The sequence below is a fragment of the Pleurotus ostreatus genome, assembly GCF_014466165.1.
Source record: "Pleurotus ostreatus strain PC9 chromosome Unknown scaffold_1, whole genome shotgun sequence".
Taxonomy (NCBI): domain Eukaryota; kingdom Fungi; phylum Basidiomycota; class Agaricomycetes; order Agaricales; family Pleurotaceae; genus Pleurotus; species Pleurotus ostreatus.
This window is the reverse complement of record NW_023503156.1, coordinates 3,276,788-3,301,025: the sequence shown is the minus strand read 5'-3', so window position 1 is coordinate 3,301,025 and position 24,238 is coordinate 3,276,788. Positions and strand designations below refer to the sequence as shown.

Genomic DNA, 24,238 nt, shown 5'->3' with positions numbered 1-24,238 from the left:
TGACAGCAAACTCAGAGTACAAGGTAGTGAACTTCACTTTCATCTTGGCAGCGTGCTGACGGGTCATTCGAGGGTTGAAAATGCGAGGGAACTGAATGACGGGTTGTGTGCTTGTAGCCGAATACCAATTAGTAAAGACTCCTCCCCTCAGGTCGGGGAGGCATAGCGAATGCCTTTCAATCCTCCTCATTCCTAAACAGAACCTGTCATAGATTCACGCCAAACCTTTGAATCGACATAAATTTATGTCAGTGCCCGTTTGACATTCTAAGCATTCAGAAAGAGACTTTCTTCGCTTCAGATATGCGGGAAGCTGAGCGCAGGGGCAATTTTGAAGGACCCATTCAACCGCTTGGGTGTCCTCTTCGACTTCAGAGTCAGATAGTTCAGATAGGTCAGACAAAAGGTTTCCGTCATCAGGCATCTAAAACTTGGAGGTAAGGGTGGAATACAAAAGAAGAATTGAAACGACAGACTATGGTATATGACGCGACTGGACCTACTATACCCTTTATTGGGTGAGGCACGTGCTCCCCTTTTCTCCCCTGTCTCCTATCTCTTCCTTTGTCCCTTTGTACGGTATAGTATATAGCCTCGCGTTCATAGTATGTACCTCTTCGTCTCTATCTCACTTCTATGCTCGATAGCCGTCGAGCTTGATTTCTCCCCACCCTACCGCTATCCCTAGTCTCACATTACATTCCTCATCACTTCGTTCACATCTCATTTCATTTAGTCTACAGCTCTTGTATTTACATACTCCCGCTTGCGCCGGCTTGAGCTTGGCCCCTTGGGGCTTGGCTTCCCTTGCAATTGGATACCATTCCCATTCTGGGTTCGGTACTCCTTTGGTTGCTTTCCCATTGGGCTTTGGGTCCCGCGCCTCATCTTGGTCCCCAGTCCCGCTGGCGCTTCCTCGTGGTCTCAAGCGAGAGATTGCTGGCGGCTACGAATACTATCTATTCGCATTGCCAACGAGCTTGATAGAAGTGAGTGTTGTGAAGGGTCGATGGTGTCAAGTCACTTGACTTGCTTCCCTCTAGAGCCAACCCCCTATAAATATCAAGTCACTTGACTTGCTTCTCTCTACCAATTTCTAGACAGAAGACCTAGGCCTAGACATCGAATGGGATCAGAGGATACTTGAGATGCAGACGCAGTTCGAAATAGGAGAACCCCCTAAGACCCAAGGGGGCTGAACGTATACATGTGATGTTGATTTCTTGCACGTTGTTGCTTCACACTTAGTTCATATATATATATAATGGAAACATACAAAATAGTGGTGTGGCTGGGTATAGCTTGCATATATATGTACTGCTTGCGCGCGTGCGTGTAGTAAATAATAGCGCAACTCAGCGACGAATTGTAGAAGGGGAGCCGTGGTTCATGAAGTAGTTCTTCAGTATAGGAAAATCGGCTATGGACGTGTTTATCATTGAAGAAAAGGGACTCATGCCCTGGTATTTTGCAACAACAATATCACCCTGCCAGGCTGACTCCTCCTTGAAGCAAGCCCCTTGGATGTTGCGGAGCCATTCGTTGATGGGGAAAGGTAGACCATCGCAGGAGACCGTTGGGTAGAATATGATGTAGTGACAGGCGAACTTACGGTTCATGCCATCTAACACCTCCACCAACTGAATGAAATCACATTATCATACCAATGTTGGAATGATGTAATCCGGCACATGATCACCATTTGAATGGACTGGAAAGGGGCATTGCCCGGCCAGTAATGAATAAATGGTTGGGTGGTCATGTGATGGGGAATACATAATTGTTGGTTGTGCAGCCATTGAACAAGGCCAGATAGCTCAAATGGTTAGAGCATCTGGAAAGCATCCAGGAGGTCCTTGGTTCAAACCCTAGTCTGGCCATCTTTTCTTGCCCCTGATTTTAACAACCAACGCTATGACAATGGCGGTACAAACATACCTGGTATCTCCAGGCACGCGAAGCTAGGCCCTTGGCAATGTAGCCCATAAACTTCTCCGGATGAGGAATATGTGAAGGATGACAGGCGGTGGACGCATGGTGAGGCAGCACCATCATGGGGCTGACAGAATGAGTTCGGAAGCGAAGGCTCATGAAAACATTAGATGATTACCTGGCCGTGAGGAATACCTAATAACGAGTAGCAATAGCATCCCCTGTCAGCAGTAACAATGGAACTTAGTAACTGTGCATATGGTATGTGGTAGTCGTCCGTCAGAAGAAAACAAAATGGCTTTAAAGGTAGACATTCAACCGATTATATGATCTCTTTGAACTTGTAATCGGACTTCAGGGTAAAAGCAAAGGACGAAATTTCGTATCGATGAGAGACATTCACTGAGGAAATTTCTGACTCCTGGCTTTAGCTTGCGCACACTCAGATAAGTTTGCATCAGGTTCATGCTTACGGATGCATAGTACAAGTACTAGCTTGTGCAGTTAGGTAGATGGTCAGACCTCTAAACATCTTTCAGACGATTAATTGGTCTCAATGTTCTTGCAAATGTGTAACTGACAATGATAATTCTGATTCACCTGGCGTACTACTTACACTACAATATATATATGAGTACATGATGGTACAAAGAAAAGAGAAAAGAAAAACTTTGAAGGTCCGCCGGTTCGAGTCATGCAAAAAGTGACCCAGCAAATGCTGGACATCAAGTCACATGAGTTAAGATAAGATAATTCCTGAATTATCTTATCTCCTACACCTTCCTACGCTTGGGCACTAACTCATTTCTCCTAGTTGGATGCAGAATCCGGCGCACTGAAAATTTTGACGTATTTGATATCAGCCGCTTCCCTATTCTCCTTCTTGTTCAAGTCCCTCTGTGTGTCCTCAATACGCCTTGATCTACTGGAAACAACATGGTCCGTGTCAAAAACTCTATGGCGATACGATGTCACACTCTCCTAAGATAGGGGAGTGTCCGGGAAGCACTGGGTCTTGCTAGTAGATCAAGTGAGAGCCCGGTTGTCCGAACACCTAGTAACTCTGATAGGGGTGTATAATTTGTCTCACCAAGGTATGCCGATAGTGAAACAAGACTACAGGGGTAGTACAGGAGTAACACAGGGGTGGTACAGGGATAGTACAGGGGCCTGTGTGAGGAGGTCCAATGACTGCTTCTTTCAGATAGGGGACGCAAGCGTGAGTGGTCACGAGCACGAGCGGAGACAGTAACGTGGAAGAGGAAAAATAAACAAAGGTGCAGATACGCAGTAGAACAGGAAGGGGTTAGTATAAAAGGAATAGAGAGTGAAAGAAAGGAACAAAAGGGGTACCGGGTAAAGAATTTGAAAGATAGGGGGATGATAAAAGATTAGAGAACGAAAAACTACCGTGACAAACTTCTTCAAGTACGCAGTACTTGAAGTTGAACCAAGTGGACGACTAGAAGACCAGAATTCAACTGGTATGACTGGATAACTAACTGATTGATGATCTTGCGGACTGAGAGTGAGATCGACTTTGACTTGACTGGATGACTAAAAACTTGACTAATACGACTGGCTGACTGAGACTTGACTAATACGACTGAATGACCGAGACTTGACTAAGATGACGGAATGACTAAGATCTGAGGACTGATATGACTAGAGGACTGACTGAGTGAACCTTTCACTAGGGGGGAAAAGATTGGATTCCTACTTAGCTACACTATTGGATTTTTATATGTAAAATATCTAGGCTGTGCACAGAAAAGTAGAAAGAACGGTTGTTAGGCCGTCACAAGAATCAGAAAGTCCAGTAGAAAGAATGGTCACATAATTCTGTACGGAAGATAAAAGGAAATGCAGAAGAAAGGAAAGGAAATGCACAGCTGCATTCCGTATGTTCCGATGGATGCATAAGGTGTTAAACTTTAGGCTATTATAGTCTGATTAGAAGCTTGTAGAAGCGTCCTAATACACTCTAATTGCCTTGGTAACAATCACTAATGATGTTGATGCAATCAATCAATAATATGTAATGATTTGCGCTCTATTGACTCTTTGTGTCTATTACTCTAGACATGTATGGAAAATGACCATCCCAGGTTCCCACGGGTACTGTTCTGCGCGAGGCGTGAAAGTAGCTGTCCACTAAATCGCGTCCGAATTTGATTAGCTCCGGAGCAGCTTGGGAACATGCCAGACATCATTCTAATGATGGCTCCATGTTTCATTTTTGCTGCTTTTGCTTCCCTGCGGAGACCGAGGCGTTCCGGTGCCTGTTCTGGCGGTCACAATAGAGGTCAACAGACCTACTAATGGGGCGCTGAACGTGGGAACGTTGCATTGACCGTGGGAGTCGTGCGCTTGTAAAGTATGTACAGATTGCTAAACAGTGCTTGCGCACTTTTAGCAATCCTGTCAACACCAGTCATCCCATGATGACCTGGGCTGTCCCTATGGGTGTTGGCAGTGTCTATGGATGGTCCCCAATGCGTGGGAACCGGGCGCTTAGCGTGCGACCGCACAGCGCAACTTTGTTATACATTTGTACAACAAGTGTGCACATCACTTCAACAGGTTCTTCATCCAGCATATTTCTTTACCAGCAGCAACCCCAGCAACATACTCGGCTTCAGTGGTTGATAGAACAACCATCTGTTGCGCTTTACTGCTCCAGCAGACCGCTCCCAGCCCAATCTTAACCAAGTAACCACTTGTAGACCGCCCTGTCCCTTTATCACCGCCGTAGTCTGCATCACTGTACGTGACGAAGATTTCATCTCCTACGGCGGGATCTGGTCCATAAACCAACTTCATATCCATCGTGCCCTTCACATAGCGCAGCAAGTGCTTTACAGCCTTCCAGTGGATCATGCCTGGGTTCGAGTTGAACCTAGCCAATGCACTCGCAGCAAAGGCTATATCAGGCCGGGACATTGTAGCCAAGTACAATAAGGAGCCGACAGCACTCATGTAGGGGATATCTGTAAGGGCAACCTCAAGATGGCCAACAGCACAGGCCTAGCAGAGGGAGAATCCAAAGATAATGAATAAGACTAACTACAGTACATGAGAGGGCTGCTCACCTAGCAGAGGGAGAATCCAAAGAGAACAGGATAAGGATTCTCCATGCTAGGAAGCGAAGTATATACTGTAGTAGCGTGAGAGGAATGCAGGATAACTGTACAGTACACCAGCCACAGGTACGAAACGAATATCACAAGGTACAAGGAAACATGTGATAATGGAGTGGAAGGAAAATGTACAGAAGTCATGCCAGCGACCTGGGGAAGTAAGGGCGAAGAGTAATGAAGTGAGGAAAGTGTTGAAGTGATGTACACACTTGTTGTACAAATGTATAACAAAGTTGCGCTATACCAAGCGCCCGGTTCCCACGCATTGGGGACCACCCATAGACACTGCCAACACCCATTGGGACAACCCAGGTCATCATGGGATGACTGGTGTTGACAGTATTGCTAAAAGTGCGCAAGCACTGTTTAGCAATCTGTACATACTTTACAAGCGCACGACTCCCACGGTCAATGCAACGTTCCCACGTTCAGCGCCCCATTAGTAGGTCTGTTGACCTCTATTGTGACCGCCAGAACAGGCACCGGAACGCCTCGGTCTCCGCAGGGAAGCAAAAGCAGCAAAAATGAAACATGGAGCCATTATTAGAATGATGTCTGGCATGTTCCCAAGCTGCTCTGGAGCTAATCAAATTCGGACGCGATTTAGTGGACAGCTACTTTCATGCCTCGCGCAGAACAGTACCCGTGGGAACCTGGGATGGTCATTTTCCTTACATGTCTAGAGTAATAGACACAAAGAGTCAATAGAGCGCAAATCATTACATATTATTGATTGATTGCATCAACATCATTAGTGATTGTTACCAAGGCAATTAGAGTGTATTAGGACGCTTCTACAAGCTTCTAATCAGACTATAATAGCCTAAAGTTTAACAATCTTCAGGTTTCCCTCCGCGATGGTATTTTGATTATTGTCGATGTATATATTGGGAATCTTGTTATCTACCAGTCGCGTGACTTCTAATTAAGATCAAACGCATGTGACTTGACATTCGGCATTTGCCAGGTCACTTTTCGCATGACTCAAGCCCGCGTCTCCATTGGGACACTTTTCCTCTTTCTTTCGTACCACCATGTAGATATAGATACATGTTGCAATAGTATAAGTAGCACTAGACACATCAACATTAGTATAATTAGTACTAGATACATCAACATAAATTCAACTGGTAATAACATTGCCCTAAATCAGAAACTACAGAAAAACATGAATACAAGTAACTTAATTAGTAGTAATAATATTCCAAACTACATAGTCAGGAAGCCCAAGCAACAAGTTTGATTTATTGTATTCCAAGTGGTAAGTTGTACATTATATATAGCAAGAATCAGGGCCGCAGCTGTGAGATGCAAGGGTTCAGAACCCAAATTGAATTCCAAGCGGTAAGTACTTCCCTTTCCTTCATCCCATGGACTCTTACCTACATTCCCTTCATTCCCCTTCATTCCTTTTCGCTCCCTTTCCTTTCCACTTCCTTTCCACCCACTCCTTTCGCATCCGAGCCGCGTCCGGTGACTCCGGAGTCTTCCCGCACTTTGGACACTTTGGACTCGCTCGGACTCGTCTATACTCTTTGGGGCTCGTCCGGGCTACCTCTATCCTTTTCCCCCACTTCATTACTCTTCGCCCTTACTTCCCCAAGTTGCTGGCACGACTCCTGTGCATTTACCCTCCACTTCATTATCACATGTTTCCTTGTACCTTGTGATATTCGCTTGGACTTGTGGCTGGTGTACTGTACAGTTATCCTGCATTCCTCTCACGCTACTACAGTACATATATACTTCGCTTCCTAGCATGGAGAATCCCTATCCTGTTCTCTTTGGATTCTCCCTCTGCTAGGTGAGCAGCCCTCTCATGTATTGTAGTTAGTCTTATTCATTATCTTTGGATTCTCCCTCTGCTAGGCTCGCGCTGTGCGGCCATCTTGAGGTTGCACTTACAGAGGAGGTCATGTCTCTTCATTATTTGTTATATCTAGTCATCGCAGATACAAACGAGGACACACAACACTCATATCTTTGTCAATACACTATACTAACAATTGTAAGGGGACACTCCTATTTTCTCCTATTCCCCTGTCCCTCTCCCTTCCTCCTTTGTTTCCTTTTTCCCTTCCTTCATCCCATGGACTGTTATCTACATTCCCTTCATTCCCTTTCCTTCCCTCTCGCCCCCTTACCTTTCCGCTTCCCTTCCGTTCACTCCCTTCGCATCCGAGCCCCGTCCGGTGACTCCGAAGTCTTCCCGCGCTTCGGACTCGCCTCGGACTCGCTCGGACTCGTAGATACACTTCGGGGCTCGTCCGGGCTACCTCTATCCTCCTTTCCCACTTCATTACTCCTTGTCCCCACTTCCCCAGGTCGCTGGCATGACTTCTGTACATTTTCCTTCCACTCCATTATCACATGTTTCCTTGTACCTTGTGATATTCGTTTCGTACCTGTGGCTGGTGTACTGTACAGTTACCCTTCATTCCTCCCACGCTACTACAGTATATACTTCGCTTCCTAGCATGGAGAATCCTTATCCTGTTCTCTTTGGATTCTCCCTCTGCTAGGTGAGCAGCCCTCTCATGTATTGTAGTTAGTCTTATTCATTACCTTTGGATTCTCCCTCTGCTAGGCTTGCACTGCGCGGCTATCTTGAGGTTGCCCTTACAACAATCCTCTTCTACTTCCCTCGTTTGATCATTGTAGGGTTGGCACCATGTTCAAGCCCGGATACACGATTTATTGTACGTATATTATCATTTCGTTTACTTCCTCGTTCAGTCCGAGCACTCGAACACGAGCTGCTGCGGCACATTGTGTTTTAGGTATTATCTTACTTGTCCATGCATATTCTGCGTGCTTCCTTACATATACTACAAGTTGTTAAACTTTAGGCTATTATAGTCTGATTAGAAGCTTGTAGAAGCGTCCTAATACACTCTAATTGCCTTGGTAACAATCACTAATGATGTTGATGCAATCAATCAATAATATGTAATGATTTGCGCTCTATTGACTCTTTGTGTCTATTACTCTAGACATGTATGGAAAATGACCATCCCAGGTTCCCACGGGTACTGTTCTGCGCGAGGCGTGAATATAGGTGTCCACTAAATCGCGTCCGAATTTCATTAGCTCCGGAGCAGCTTGGGAACATGCCAGACATCATTCTAATGATGGCTCCATGTTTCATTTTCGCTCCTTTTGCTTCCCTGCTGAGACTGAGGCGTTCCGGTGCCTGTTCCGGCGGTCACAATAGAGGTCAACAGACCTACTAATGGGGCGCTGAACGTGGGAACGTTGCATTGACCGTGGGAGTCGTGCGCTTGTAATGTATGTACAGATTGCTAAACAGTGCTTGCGCACTTTTAGCAATACTGTCAACACCAGTCATCCCATGATGACCTGGGTTGTTCCCATGGGTGTTGGCAGTGTCTATGGGTGGTCCCCAATGCGTGGGAACCGGGCGCTTATGCAGCGCAACTTTGTTATACATTTGTACAACAAGTGTGCACATCACTTCAACACAAGTATATATAGTACTTAGATATCTACCTACAACAAGAAGAAGTTAGTTTCCCCTTCCCTCCGTTGTGTTGCATTTGAGTCAAGTCCAGCAGTCGCACGCAGCGCTGCTTGGTCATGTCCCGTTTCTCTGTTCCGTTTGTCACGTGGCATTCAGATTTGTTCCTTCTCACTTCGCTTTTGGTGGGAACACCACCCATTCCCAGTCCTCGCATTTACACCAGCGAATACGACTTTGCACCTACAATTTTGGAGCCCACCGCGAGGGACACAAAAGCTGAAGCTTCCCATCCTTTTCATTAGGTCATCTTTAGTTCATTTTGCGTCACGACTCACGATTCTGCAACACGCGCCATGACTCCAGCCAGCCGCTCAGATTACCCAAGGACCCGTCACGACCACATACAAGCAGCGCACCGTCATTATCACTCGGATCTCAGTACCCCACGTGAAGATTTCCTCTTGCCCAGCCTCGATCAGCTCGTTATCCCCGGAATTACCCCAGCACTCCGATCGATCACACTTCCAGCCAGCGTCACGACCAGCATCTACGTTCTCGCACCTACACGCCCCATGGATCCAGCATGCCTCACGTCAATATGCCAGACCCAGGCCAGCCTCACGCCCCATCCTTTAGCAGCAACCCCGATGTTCTAGACCGGTTTTTCGACGAAGTTGAGTGATACGCAGCCAACGCAAGTCTCAACAACTCAGCCAAGGTACAGTATGCACGACAATACGTCACGGATAGCGAATATCGCACATGGTCTCGACTTGCAAAGATTTACGTGAACAATTGGACAGCATTCAAGAACGCGGTATACGACAAATATCCAGGATCCGCGCCCCAGCGAATTTGCGGACATTTCTCAGCTCGGAGAACTTGTCGACGAGTACAGGAGCCAGATCACAACCATAGCGCAGCTAGGCAAGTATCACCGTAGATTCACTGACATATTCGAGATACTACAGGAAGCCGACATCCTTACAGAATGAGAAGCAATTAAATACTTCCTCAGCATCTTTCCGGACGACATGCACGCCAAAATTGACTTTATTCTCACCGCTTGGGAACCAAAGAAGCCGCAGCGCAAAGTATATACGCTCAACAATGTTTACCGCGCGATTCTACATCTCTACGAAGGCTGATCGACGCTCTTGAAAGGTACTAATCTATGAAGCACGACACGGGCACCAGATGTCAAACACGAACCCAACGTTGGCACAAAGATACGCCCAGCAGTTCAGAAAGCCATGGCAGAGTTTGCATCTCAACTCAGTCAACAGCCAGCGAGCACGCCAGCCACACCGGCACCCTCAGCGACTCAGTATCTGATTGCTACGCACACGGCACCCACCCCACCAGTTTCTAGCATGACATCACGCAGTATCGGCCCAGTTTCAACGGCAAGCTCAGCAACGCTATCGCCGACGAGCAGCTCAGGTCTCAGTAACGAGGTTAAACCAGCTAACGCCACTCGACTGTTAGGTAACGACATATCAACTCAGACGTGAAGCACAGCAAACCTGCCGCAAGAGTCAGTATTGACACAAGAAGAACTTCAGCATTGGTCCAGTAGCGAACACCACGAGATCGTCGACAATCGCCCTCAGCAAGCGCCGATCCAGCTAACGTTAAAGGAACTAATCAGTATTGCACCAGATATATGCAAGGAGCTATGCAAACGACTACAAGCGAAGCCAATAACCGACGAAAGGACCTCAGAAAGCGGACCCACGAAGTATCACGAACCGCTGCCACCCCAAGTACCTCTAGACGACGACGATAACGACGACAACTATGACTATGAAGCGGCTGTTAAGGCACTCTACCAAATGGATGACGGAGATGCGCCGACGCCTCCAAACGACGACAACAACGACTATGGAGCAGCTATCGCGGACCTTTACCAAACGGACGACGAAACACCACTGCCACCTCGAATTACCCTCTCGCTTCACAACGCCACGGCAATAGCATGGCCATCCGAAACATTAGGGATTCAGCACAAAGTCCATCGGCGATGCCAAAGTGAAGGCATCGGTCCTCAGCTCGACGAAGTCAGTCTCAGCATCCCGCAAGGATACGAACACCAGCACCATCATCATTCAAGAATACGGCCACTGTCATATCGTCAAACACGCACTCTACGGCACTCAGGACAATGGTACTCAAGACGACAGCTACACAAGTGGTGTCCGCCTGAACGAAGTCATTCAACGCACGACAACAACAGCTAATGACTCGCCGCCACACACACCACTCAACTCGCAACAGGTTAACGGAAACTCGCCTCACGACAATCTCTCCACGCCACCACCCTCTCCCCCACATTCGCTTCACCTTCCCCATCGTTAGCATCAGCCACGCCTCCCCCGAAACGACGATCTATGAATACGTACACGCCATCTAACAGCGATTCAACGACTCTATGTACGCAAGAATAGATAAGAAGACCGTGATCCCAGTATGGCTGAAGCATAACGATAAACGACAACGACATCAGTAAATTACCAAGTACATACACGCCTCCTTTCGTTTCCATCCACTCCACCACACAATCCATCATTCCCCAGACCGCACCGCCTCTTCCCCTTCATTTCGCTTCGTAGTACTTAGTTATTTCCGTATCCCCATCTTGTTCTCGTTCGCATCAATCGCACCTCACTATCGACGAAATAAAGCAACAAAAACATCATATTCTACGTATATCAGATATAGTTTCTGTTCCATTCCATTTCGTTCGTACTAGATCAAGCTTCTTTTAGTCCCTTCCCTTTGTACCCTACAGTTCTCATCCCCGCATTACCCCACTACCTCCGTGCACCAAATCTCTCTCAACGACACACCGATTCCAGTACACGAGCACGCCAACTGTAAGGGCAACCTCAAGATGGCCGCACAGTGCAAGCCTAGCAGAGGGAGAATCCAAAGATATGAATAGGACTAACTACAATACATGAGAGAGCTGCTCACCTAGCAGAGGGAGAATCCAAAGAGAACAGGATAGTGATTCTCCATGCTAGGAAGCGAAGTATATATGTACTGTAGTAGCGTGAGAGGAATGCAGGATAACTGTACAGTACACCAGCCACAGGTACGAAACGAATATCACAAGGTACGAGGAAACATGTGATAATGAAGTGGAGGGTAAATGCACAGGAGTCATGCCAGCAACTTGGGGAAGTAAGGGCGAAGAGTAATGAAGTGGGGGAAAAGGATAGAGGTAGCCCGGACGAGCCCCAAAGTGTATCTACGAGTCCGAGTGAGTCCGAAGCGTCCAAGCAAGTCCGAAGCGTCCGAGCAAGTCCGAGGTGTCCGAGCAAGTCCGAGGCAAGTCCGAAGTGCGGGAAGACTTCGGAGTCACTGTAAGGGGACACTCCTATTTTCTCTCCTTTCCTTCATCCCATGGACTCTTACCTACATTTTCTTCGTCCCCCTTTGTTCCTTTTCGCTTCCTTTCCTTTCCACTTCCTTTCCGCCCACTCCTTTCGCATCCGAGCCACGTCCGGTGACTCCGGAGTCTTCCCGCGCCTCGGACTCGCTTCGGACACCTCGGACTCGCTCGGACGCTTCGGACTCGCTCGGACTCGTAGATACACTCCGGGGCTCGTCCGGGCTACCTCTATCCTCCTTTCCCACTTCATTACTCCTTGTCCCCACTTCCCCAGGTCGCCGGCATGACTCCTGTACATTCCCCTTCCACTTCATTATCACATGTTTCCTCGTACCTTGTGATATTCGTTCGGACCTGTGGCTGGTGTACTGTACAGTTACCCTTCACTCCTCCCACGCTACTACAGTATATACTTCGCTTCCTAGCATGGAGAATCCTTATCCTGTTCTCTTTGGATTCTCCCTCTGCTAGGTGAGCAGCTCTCTCATGTATTGTAGTTAGTCTTATTCATTACTTTGGATTCTCCCTCTGCTAGGCCTGCGCTGTCGGCCATCTTGAGGTTGCCCTTACAGCAGAACAGGATCTCCCATCCTGGCACCAGAGCCCTACGGAAAACGTCCTGCGCCACTCCGGACTCGTTCTCGACGTCTCTCCGGTTTTGCGGACATTCCGGACGCTCTCCTGCTACTCCCACCCACCTCTGAGGACCCAAGGAACTCCATCCCTCACTCCCCTGACGACTCCAAAATGCCGGGCGCCTCCAGCCAGATCCCGCCATCCGAGCCAGTCGCTTCAGGACCGGACTCCGAGACTTTGCAGACCTTGTGGGCTCAGACGTACGAACACCAAACCCAAATCAGCTCCATCCAGGATACACTCGCCCGAATTGAAGGACTCCTCTTAACACCCCGTCCGACTACTCCGAAAACAACTCCGGACTCCGAGCTGAGGGGCACCGAAGCCTCCCAGCACGCCCCGAGTCGATCCGAAAACACCCCGCGCTCCCGCTTGAAGCCCGCCTCTCCCCCGATCTTCGACGGGAACCGCAAGGATGGTCGCGCGTTCTACAACGCATGCTCCATCTACTTCCAGCTCTGTCCGGACCACTTTCCAACTGAGCAGGCCAAAATCCTCTGGTGTCTCTCCTTTTTCCAGAAGGATCGAGCTAAGGAGTACGCGGACATGGTGCTCCGGAGTCCGAAGGATCCGTACTTCGCATCCTGGGCCGCCTTCGCAACCGAGTTCCGGACTCGCTTCCTTCCGGATCGGGAACGCGAAGCTGCCATGCTAAAACTGGAGTCCACCCGGTACCACCAAGGGCGCCGGACTTTCCAGGAGTACCTCGACGAGTTCCGGGACCTTGTAGACCAGTCCGGATACACTGAGGGCTCCAACATCACGATGAAGTTCCGTCGTGGATTGGACTCCATCATCCAGAGCCGCATTGCCGAGTCCGCAGACTGTCCGGACGAGGATGACTTCGAGGAATGGTACAAGGCAGCACAGCGGGTTGCTGACAACCGTGCTGCTAACCAATCCTTCCACTTTGGCGTGCACTCCGGAAACTCCGGACACTCCGGATCCCTCGTCCGACCAGCAGCTGGCTCCGGAGTCGCTCGGACTCCTGCGGGTGTGCTTCCCGCGCCTCGGACTCAGCTCCCACCTCTGCAACCCCGTTTCCAACCTCCGCCTCCTCCAAAGGCTCTCTCACCCGGTGTCCCAATGGATGTCGACCACACCCGCTCCCGACCCGCCACCTCGCAGCTCTGCTACCGATGCGGCAAACCCGGCCACATGTCCCGCGAGTGCCCACTTCGGTACGACATCCGGTTCATGACCACCGAGGAGCGGATGTCCGCCATCGAAGATCTCCTGACTGCGGCCGATGTTGTAGAAAGTGTGGGGACCTCGGAAGGAATAGACGATGAGGGAACGGCCCCGGTTGAGGAATCGGACACGGCGGATTTTGTCCGGACCAACGAGTGATCAGTGCGACCTCGTTGGTAAATAACCGATTTGCTTGTCTTAGCGTAGACGAAATAGACGATTCCAATCACTCCGATGATTCGTCCGACGTTAAGCAAGCAACTCCGGTTACAATCCGCACACTCCGAAGGTTTCGCCCGCAGTGGGAACGGCGGCTACCCAGTAGCTATAAGATCTCCGCGCTGCCCGGCAAGCTTTCGCTAGATATACCCGTTGAAGTGCAGAGCACAGATACACAACACAGATGCACCCTGCAGGCCCTCGTGGACTGTGGAGCCACCGGAGTCTTCATGCATCCGCGCTTCGCTGATGCCCATGGTTTCACCCGACGCAAGCTGTCCGCTCCGATTCCGGTCTTCAACGTTGACGGATCACCAAATGAGAACGGATCTATCTCCGAAGTCGTGGACCTTGTACTCCGGTTCAAGGATCACACGGAACGGATGCTTTTCGCAGTCACTAACATCGGACGGCAGGACATCATCCTCGGATACACCTGGCTTCGGAAGCACAACCCCGAGATTGACTGGCAGACAAAGGAGGTGACCATGAGCCGCTGTCCGTCCGGATGCGACACCTGTCGGAAGGAGTTCCGCCATGACAAGCTGACCCGACGCAAGGAGTCCGTGCGGCTCCGGGAGTGTCGTACGGGTCCGATGCCAAGGGTTGAGGAACTGCACTCGGATGATCTCCCAGAGCTTCAGGACTGCGAGGATGATGATGAGGATGACAATGTCACAACTCCGGACGACTCCGGACTTGAGAGGGGTGACCGTATCTTTGTGGCTATTCCTCCTCCAACTCCGGAGTACCTTCGGAGTCTTCGGGAAGAACACGTCCGGGCTTCGGAGACAGTCTCGCAGCGCCTCGCATTGGCTTTCCAGCGCAACAAACCCCACGATCCTCGGAACAGCGCAGTCCCGGACTTCCTCCAGGAATTCGAGGACGTCTTCGCAAAGGAATCCTTTGATGAACTGCCCATGCCGCGTCCGTGGGACCATGCCATTGAGCTACTGGCCGGAGCGGAACCGACCTCTACCAAGTGCTACCCACTGTCCCCGGCGGAGCAGAAACAGCTGGACGAATTCCTGGAAGAAAATCTCCGGACTGGTCGGATCCGCCCCAGCAAGTCACCCATGGCTGCCCCAGTGTTCTTTGTTAAGAAGAAGGATGGATCGCTCCGCTTGGTCCAGGACTACCGGAAGCTCAACAACATGACGGTCAAGAATCGGTACCCACTTCCGCTCATCTCGGACTTGGTGGACAAACTCCGGAATGCTCGCTACTTCTCCAAGCTTGACGTCCGGTGGGGTTTCAACAATGTCCGGATCAAGGAGGGTGACGAGTGGAAGGCCGCATTTCGGACTACGCGCGGGCTCTTCGAACCTTTGGTGATGTTCTTCGGACTAACAAATAGCCCGTCCACCTTCCAGACCATGATGAACGACTTGTTCCGGGAGCTCATTACGGAAGGTGTGGTTATTATCTATCTGGATGACATCCTGATCTACACCAAGACGCGCGAAGAGCATCGCCGGGTTCTCAAGCGAGTCCTAGAGATCCTCCAGCGGAACAAGCTCTTCCTCCGAGCGGACAAGTGCGACTTCGAGCAGACCAAGGTGGAGTATCTCGGAGTCGTCATCTCCGAGGGTAAGATCGAGATGGACCCTGTGAAGGTCTCCGGAGTTGCGGACTGGCCAACCCCTCGGACTCGGACTGAACTCCAATCCTTTCTTGGGTTCGTCAACTTCTACCGCCGCTTCATCAAGGACTACTCGCATATCGCCCGGCCTCTCTTTGACCTCACTTGCGCGAAGGAATGGCAGTGGAACGACTCCGCTCAATCCGCATTTCTTCGGATCAAAGAGCTGATCACTTCGGAACCTGTTCTTGTCTTTCCGAAGGAGGATCGGCCATACCGAGTTGAAGCGGACTCGTCGGACTACGCTACGGGTGCAGTCTTGTCGCAACTGGATCCGGATGATGGTAAATGGCATCCTGTCGCATTCTACTCTAAAAGTCTACAGGCTGCAGAGCGGAACTACGAAATACACGACAAGGAGATGCTTTCGATCATCCGGGCGCTCGAAGAATGGCGGCACTACCTTGAAGGCGCAGAGACTCCGTTCGAGATCTGGACGGACCACAAGAACCTGGAGTACTTCATCAAGGCCCAGAAACTCAACCGCCGTCAAGCCCGCTGGTCGCTATACCTCTCCCGCTTCGACTTCACTCTCCAGCATCGTCCGGGTCGGACTATGGGTAAACCGGACGCTCTCTCGCGACGCTCGGATCACTCGGATGGTAAGGATGACAACAAGGATGTAGTGATGCTCAAGCCATCCTACTTTGCTGTCCGTGCCACGGGTGTCACTCTTGAAGGGGAGGAGAAGGATATCCTCACGGCTATCCGGACTGGAGTGCGAGATGCGAAGTTTGAAGATGCAGTGGCAAAGGCGGCAGAGGAGCTGAAGAAGACCCAGGGCAGTCGCAAGACAGTCCGAAGTGCGGAATGGTCCCAATCGGACGGACTCCTGATGTTCCGGGGTAAGATCTACGTTCCGGACTCACCGGATTTGCGTCGGACTATTGTAGCTCAGCACCACGACACCAAGGTCACAGGACACGCCGGCAGATGGAAGACCCTAGAGCTCGTTTCACGCAGCTACTGGTGGCCCAACATGTCCCGGTACATCGGATCCTACACCCGCCATTGCGACCTCTGTCTCCGGACGAAGGCCCAAAGGCATCCGCCCATGGGTGAACTTCATCCGCTTCCCATTCCGGATGAACGCTGGGATCGCCTGAGTGTTGACTTCATCGTCGAGCTTCCGGAGTCCGATGGATTTGACGCTGTCATGAATGTGGTCGACTCCGTAAGCAAACGCGCCCACTTCATTCCGACTCACACCACGGTGTCTGCCCTCGGATCCGCAAACTTGTACCTGCAGAACGTCTGGAAGCTGCATGGACTCCCTCGGTCTGTTGTGTCCGACCGAGGTCCGCAGTTCGTTGCAGAGTTCACCCGGGAAGTCTACCGGATGCTCGGAATCAAGCTGGCTGCCTCCACTGCGTACCACCCTCAGTCCGACGGACAAACGGAACGGACTAACCAGGAACTCGAGTCCTATCTCCGGATCTTTGTTGGAGAACGCCAGGACGACTGGGCTCGCCTCCTACCTATGGCGGAGTTTGCGTACAACAACCGGGTCCACGCGTCGACTCAGCAGTCACCTTTCCTCCTAGATACTGGCCGACATCCTCGCCTCGGGTTCGAACCTCATCAGCCACCGTCTCGGATGGAGTCTGCAAACGAGTTTGTACATCGGATGAAGTCTGCAGTTGATGAAGCTCAGTCTGCATTGGTCAAGGCTCAGGATGACATGAAGCGTTACTATGATCAGCGTCGGACTCCTGCTCCGGAGTACCAACCGGGTGACAAGGTTTGGCTGGACTCGTCGGACATCAACCTTGCCCGACCCTCCCGGAAACTCGGACACGCACGACTCGGTCCTTACAAGGTCGTCCGGAAGGTTGGCAAGGCGGCGTATCGACTCCAGCTCCCCCCGGGCTTATCCCGTCTCCACCCTGTCTTCCCTGTGGTCAAACTCTCTCCCTTCGTCCCGGATCCCATTCCGGGTAGACGCCCTGTCGCTCCGCCACCTCCGCAGCTCATTGACGGAGGAGAAGAGCACGAGGTAGAAGAGGTCCGGAACAGCAGACGGTTTGGTCGGGTCCTGAAGTATCTGGTACGCTGGCGAGGTTATGGCATTGAGCACGACTCCTGGGAGCCCGCGAGCAACCTCCAGCATGCTGCCCAGAAGGTCAAGGACTTCCATGATCGTCATCCGGACGCAGTGCGCTCACTCCGGACGAGTCCGACGAGTCCGATGACGCCTGCACCGCTCCGGATGACTCCTACAGCACTGGACCAGTCCTGGGAGCGTTGGCGCAGTCGGAAGGCTCCGGGCTCTGTGCAGTCGTACTTCGACATCTTCTCGCAGCAGTCCGGAGTTTCGGGGTTGGTGAATTCATGGCGCGGCAGGCAGGAATCTTCGCGTCGGGTCGCCGCAACCTTGAAGGGGGGGTGATGTAAGGGGACACTCCTATTTTCTCTCCTTTCCTTCATCCCATGGACTCTTACCTACATTTTCTTCGTCCCCCTTTGTTCCTTTTCGCTTCCTTTCCTTTCCACTTCCTTTCCGCCCACTCCTTTCGCATCCGAGCCACGTCCGGTGACTCCGGAGTCTTCCCGCGCCTCGGACTCGCTTCGGACACCTCGGACTCGCTCGGACGCTTCGGACTCGCTCGGACTCGTAGATACACTCCGGGGCTCGTCCGGGCTACCTCTATCCTCCTTTCCCACTTCATTACTCCTTGTCCCCACTTCCCCAGGTCGCCGGCATGACTCCTGTACATTCCCCTTCCACTTCATTATCACATGTTTCCTCGTACCTTGTGATATTCGTTCGGACCTGTGGCTGGTGTACTGTACAGTTACCCTTCACTCCTCCCACGCTACTACAGTATATACTTCGCTTCCTAGCATGGAGAATCCTTATCCTGTTCTCTTTGGATTCTCCCTCTGCTAGGTGAGCAGCTCTCTCATGTATTGTAGTTAGTCTTATTCATTACTTTGGATTCTCCCTCTGCTAGGCCTGCGCTGTCGGCCATCTTGAGGTTGCCCTTACAGTCACCGGACAAAGCTCGGATGCGAAAGGAGTGAGTGGAAAGGAAGTGGAAAGGAAAGAGGACAAAGGGGATGTATGTAAGAGTCCGTGGGATGAAGGAAGGGAGAAAGGAATGAGGAGGAAGGGAGGGGGACAGGGGAATAGGAGAAAATAGGAGTGTCCCCTTACACCAACAACGCCGGTTCATTTGAAAACATGGTCTGTTGAAGTGATGTGCACACTTGTTGTACAAATGTATAACAAAGTTGCGCTATACCAAGCGCCCGGTTCCCACGCATTGGGGACCACCCATAGACACTGCCAACACCCATGGGGACAACTCAGGTCATCATGGGATGACTGGTGTTGACAGGATTGCTAAAAGTGCGCAAGCACTGTTTAGCAATCTGTACATACTTTACAAGCGCACGACTCCCACGGTCAATGCATCGTTCACACGTTCAGTGCTCCATTAGTAGGTCTGTTGACCTCTATTGTGACCGCCGGAACAGGCACCGGAACGCCTCGGTCTCCGCAGGGAAGCAAAAGCAGCAAAAATGAAACATGGAGCCATCATTAGAATGATGTCTGGCGTGTTCCCAAGCTGCTCCAGAGCTAATCAAATTTGGATGTGATTTAGTGGACACCTATATTCACGCCTCGCGCAGAACAGTACCCATGGGAACTTTGGATGGACATTTTCCATACATGTCTAGAGTAATAGACACAAAGAGTCAATAGAGCGCAAATCATTACATATTATTGATTGATTGCATCAACACATCATTAGTGATTGTTACCAAGGCAATTAGAGTGCATTAGGACGCTTTTACAAGCTTCTGATCAAACTATAATAGCCTAAAGTTTAACACCTTCATCCTAGCAAAGATCTGAAGGATCTTGCCTTTGCCAGATGCCTTGGGTGTCATGCTAAAGGGCACCTTCAGCATGATGGCGAGCTGAAGCAGGGCAGGATCAGAGAAGGTGCTGGCGAGTTGGGCAATGGTAAGCAAGGCAGTGTCGACACCAGCAGTGGAGACAGAGGCAGAGGGAGCGAGGGAAGAGATGCTTGATGGGGCAGCAGCAGAGTAAACAGAAGGGGAGGGAGGGGGATGGAAGCCAGAGCCTTGGATTGAAGGGTCCTGAGTGAGATAGAGTCAGAATTTTTTCAAGTCAAGTCGGATTTTGCTTACCATTAACAACTCCATTTCCTTGTTGTTGTCCCACTCAATGGGCTCATCCCCCTGAACAACCACAGCAAATGGGCCCTTCATCTCCCAGTCATCCTTGACCCACAACGAGATGTTGGAGTCTAAGTGGCAACAAATGGTAAGCAAAAAACGCGAAGTCAAAATGTGTGACATACCTGCAAGAGTGGTCATCTTCTTGACCATAGCCTTGAGGACAGGCCCCAAGGTGTAAGCCAAAGGGACCCTCACAGCATGGGCCTTAGCGCTGGTGCGGTCCACATTCTTGTACACCAAGACTCTGCCCTCATTGCGGACAGGGACAAGGTCTGCTGGCTGGATGTCTAAGCAGGAGTCAGTAGCTGAGCTGAATATGACAAGCAAGAACTTACTGAAGTCAGCCATGTTGGGAACTACTCCATGGCCCTTGCCCCTTGCAAATCAACCCATGGTACGAGAGGCACCTTGCAAGTCATTGACATCATCAGCGATGGGAGAGGAAGGTGGGAGGTAGTCGTCAAAGTTAGCAAACATAGGTGCAGGCAACAGAGTAGTATCTGTTAAACTTTAGGCTATTATAGTTTGATCAGAAGCTTGTAGAAGCATCCTAATGCACTCTAATTGCCTTAGTAACAATCACTAATGATGTGTTGATGCAATCAATCAATAATATGTAATGATTTGCGCTCTATTGACTCTTTGTGTCTATTACTCTAGACATGTAAGGAAAATGACCATCCCAGGTTCCCACGGGTACTGTTCTGCGCGAGGCGTGAATATAGGTGTCCACTAAATCGCGTCCGAATTTGATTAGCTCCGGAGCAGCTTGGGAACATGCCAGACATCATTCTAATGATGGCTCCATGTTTCATTTTTGCTGCTTTTGCTTCCCTGCGGAGACCGAGGCGTTCCGGTGCCTGTTCCGGCGGTCACAATAGAGGTCAACAGACCTACTAATGGGGCGCTGAACGTGGGAACGTTGCATTGACCGTGGGAGTCGTGCGCTTGTAAAGTATGTACAGATTGCTAAACAGTGCTTGTGCACTTTTAGCAATCCTGTCAACACCAGTCATCCCATGATGACCTGGGCTGTCCCTATGGGTGTTGGCAGTGTCTATGGATGGTCCCCAATGCATGGGAACCGGGCGCTTATGCAGCGCAACTTTGTTATACATTTGTACAACAAGTGTGCACATCACTTCAACAAATAGATGCTCAATATGGGGTAAACAATGACTTATATTGTTTGCTTACTTACAAGCCCAATACCCAATTAATATTCAATCATTACGGAGTAATTATGCTGACCCAGGATTGGATATTCTCAGGATAAGGATTGCCTTTGTTTAGCATTATGCTTGCATACTGATTGTGAGAATATATATGTGTTACATTATCTATTCTTTGTCTAATGTATGGATTTATTATCAGGGACAGTTTCCATCTAGTAATTACATAGTAAGTGCTACATTATCCCATCTTGCACACTGTGTACTGTGGTACCACCACCATATACATCACTAAGTGGCATCACACAGCAGTTGAATGGATACATAGATTGTAGTTTATACAGTAGTATAGTATAGTTACATACAGGCATACTCCTACATGCGGCCAGGCCACGAAGGAGCATAATATACATAGAATTCAAATTTAACAAAGTTTTTGGCATTTCAAAGATGACTCCCCAGTAGAGAACAAAGAGAGAACTCCTCTGAAGCACAATCACCATTCTTAGTTAACATTACAAATTACTATGCCAACCAGGCAACCGCCCTAAAGGCGGTTGTCGTTCAGCCATGCTTGACTTTGCATCCGGTATGATACAGATAATATATACTGGTACACACTCAGCCCAATCATCAATCACTTTATACTGAGTGAAGATTGGCAATGTTAGAACATTTAACTATGATGGGACCAATAACTTACTCATTTGCCTTGACATTAGCATCTTCGACACTAACAGGAGCTGACTGGGTCTTAGGGCATAAAATCCCATCAATAGCCCTCTTACTGCTCCTTGTCAAGGACGTAGACATGTCACGCTTGGCTTTCCCAGAACCCCAACATTTCTAAGCGCATCCTCCCATGAGTGTCCACCATGACACCGGGATATGGTAAAGCATACCTTCAACAGGTGGAATTCTTTTTTGAAGAATGTGATTGCCTTATCAGCCGACCACAGCCCAAAGATGTTTCCCTCTGCGCCTCCTCCAAGGGACAACCAGATTGAGACATCTACGCAACCGTTGAAAGTGGCAGCCTGCGCCCGATCGACGGAACGAACTACGACTTCTCTTGCAGCGCGACCGTAAGGGGGGGCATAGAGCTGCTCGTTCAGTTCGCCTTCGACAGAACGATGGTGAACGGATGCGCTAGCTTGGGCGTCGAGGTTGACCTTTGCATAAGCATCAATGTCGAGGTAGACATCTGCTTTAGCCTTGCCGCCGAGTACTTCGAACCCAAGTTTGACGGAGGGGATAATGTGACCTTCGATGGTACCCTTCGCACTGATGTCGGCCGCAGCGGAAAGCTTGAAAGCTATCTGAAAATAAGCATGGAATTGTTGTATTAAGGCAACGTGTAGCGTACGTGTATCCTTTGGCTTGACCTCCTTTGATGAAGAAGGCCCCGCGCTGGGGGGGAACCAGAATTGGACTAGTGGCAACATCAGAATCTAACAGGAAGTTAAGGCGAATCATTCTCACCCCCATGTACTAGGTAAGCCATGGATACATTAGTTCATATCGTGTAATAGCAAGATCAGGGAACATCCTACCTCCATAGTTTGCACCAACGTCAATGTCGATGTTTAGATCAATCTTGCCCTTGATCTGGCCATCGATTTCAAACCAAGGGCCGAGCTTGAAAATCGGGGGGATGCTGAACCCGGGGATACCAACAGACACAATTTGTTTCTTGCCGGTATCGAAATCACCCTATAGCGCGAAATCTTGGTCGATGTATGTTGGAAGAGAGGAAAAACATACGTTCAACATAGCCTTGATCATAAGACGCGCGCCTAGTTCAGCAGAAAGCTCTAAGAGGGTATAAGGACGGGAAAAGGGTATACAAGCGGAGGTCACACACGAGCAAATGCACCCGCCTTTTCTATCTTCGGTGGGATGATATGACCGATCAAGATCGCACCAACGCTGACTTCGGCGTGAGCGTTGCCATCTACCGAGACCTTTAACTCGGCGTCGGTGCTACCACAATGTTGATGAACATCGAGCAAGTCGAAGTGTTTCTGGACATTCAGTGCTGGCGGGGTGAAAGTTTTGTTGATATTGATGTTGTTGATTTCTAGGGGGAAAATGGACGTTGGCAACTCAGTCTAGAAAAATAGTAATGTCGCTACACTGACTTTCTGCAACATCCTTGACTGCAGTGCCGACTTTGACAGCGACGTTCTTCACAGCATTGGCGGCTTTGGAGACTGCATGAGCAATGCTCTTGAAGATATTGTCCGCGTCGCGTTGATGCAGGGAACCCAGCACATCGGGATCCAGTTCTAAGCCAGGAAAATTTCCTCCGACTAAGACGAAGGAAACGGGCTCGATACTGGGATTAAAGTCTGAGTGGAGGAATGTCTATTAATGACGAACTACGGAGAGCTTACTCTGCAGGGACAGCCTCAAAGTTGGAATCTACACTGAGCAGATGTACTTGAGGTACGACGCCATCTCGACGGAGAATCTTCTGCTCGGCATGGGCAGGTATGGACTGGTCAGAGGCAACCTGCATGCTCGCGATCCTGGCAAATGGACCTTTGCCGCACTATCGTAAACGTTACTCCTGCCACAGATCAGGTGGTACAAGGTACATACGCTCTCGGGGAGCCGCACGATCCTATGAACAGGGTCATGCTCGTAGATGTGGTTGCAGCCCTCGTCGTCGTCGCTCCGGCAAACGAGACGGATATCCTGGGCAAGGAGATTGGGGTCGCAGTCCAAGACAACCCAGCCTGAGGCAGGCGTGATATCGGTTATGGATTTAGGTGAACCGTACTGGAAGCGACGCCATCGTTGTCAATCATGGGTCAGGAGAGTATTGAGATGGAGACCTACGATCTTGATGCTGCCGTAGCCGGTCTCCTCAGTGCCAATGGTATCGTATGCGCATTCGCCGTGGAAGCATGGCTTGTCCCAGTTGTTTGCCTTGCCCAAGGAGGAGCAGGCAACGGAGAGTGCAACGATGGCCGAGAGGAGTCTCATGGCGCGACTAGAGGGCGCAAAGAGTCAGAACTAGAATCCAGAGAATACGGAGTATTGAACGCACCTCTTTCAGACCAATCCATGGTTTTCTGCCTTGCCTTTATACCGTCTGGTGAATGGACTATATTAGATGGAGTTGCGCTAGGCTCATGATGGTTCAAGCTCAACCCCTGTTGACTCCAAACATTCCAATGTTTGGCAGAACGAACTAACCATAGCCCATTC

General features: G+C 49.9%; 4 protein-coding genes across 4 annotated transcripts; 1 reads left to right on the top strand and 3 right to left on the bottom strand.

Moving 5' to 3' along the window:
- Window positions 1–1,355: 1,355 nt before the first annotated feature.
- Window positions 1,356–2,055, bottom strand: PC9H_001215 (uncharacterized protein; the record flags this gene model as incomplete). Its single annotated transcript, XM_036770866.1, has 2 exons — window positions 1,356–1,640; window positions 1,939–2,055. 2 exons carry the CDS (start codon window positions 2,053–2,055, stop codon window positions 1,356–1,358), a joined length of 402 nt encoding a protein of 133 aa, XP_036636711.1.
- A 7,751-nt stretch (window positions 2,056–9,806) lies between these two features.
- Window positions 9,807–10,911, top strand: PC9H_001214 (uncharacterized protein; the record flags this gene model as incomplete). Its single annotated transcript, XM_036770865.1, has 3 exons — window positions 9,807–10,041; window positions 10,090–10,565; window positions 10,615–10,911. 3 exons carry the CDS (start codon window positions 9,807–9,809, stop codon window positions 10,909–10,911), a joined length of 1,008 nt encoding a protein of 335 aa, XP_036636710.1.
- An 8,543-nt stretch (window positions 10,912–19,454) lies between these two features.
- PC9H_001213 (uncharacterized protein) lies at window positions 19,455–20,198 on the bottom strand (the record flags this gene model as incomplete). The annotated part of the gene is made up of 4 exons (XM_036770864.1): window positions 19,455–19,748; window positions 19,800–19,918; window positions 19,973–20,137; window positions 20,186–20,198. The coding sequence occupies 4 exons, from the start codon at window positions 20,196–20,198 to the stop codon at window positions 19,455–19,457; spliced, it is 591 nt and encodes a 196-aa protein (XP_036636709.1).
- A 1,523-nt stretch (window positions 20,199–21,721) lies between these two features.
- PC9H_001212 (uncharacterized protein) lies at window positions 21,722–24,013 on the bottom strand (the record flags this gene model as incomplete). Its single annotated transcript, XM_036770863.1, has 10 exons — window positions 21,722–21,868; window positions 21,925–22,337; window positions 22,389–22,454; window positions 22,576–22,735; window positions 22,787–22,836; window positions 22,887–23,102; window positions 23,164–23,360; window positions 23,419–23,576; window positions 23,627–23,806; window positions 23,867–24,013. 10 exons carry the CDS (start codon window positions 24,011–24,013, stop codon window positions 21,722–21,724), a joined length of 1,734 nt encoding a protein of 577 aa, XP_036636708.1.
- Window positions 24,014–24,238: the final 225 nt, after the last annotated feature.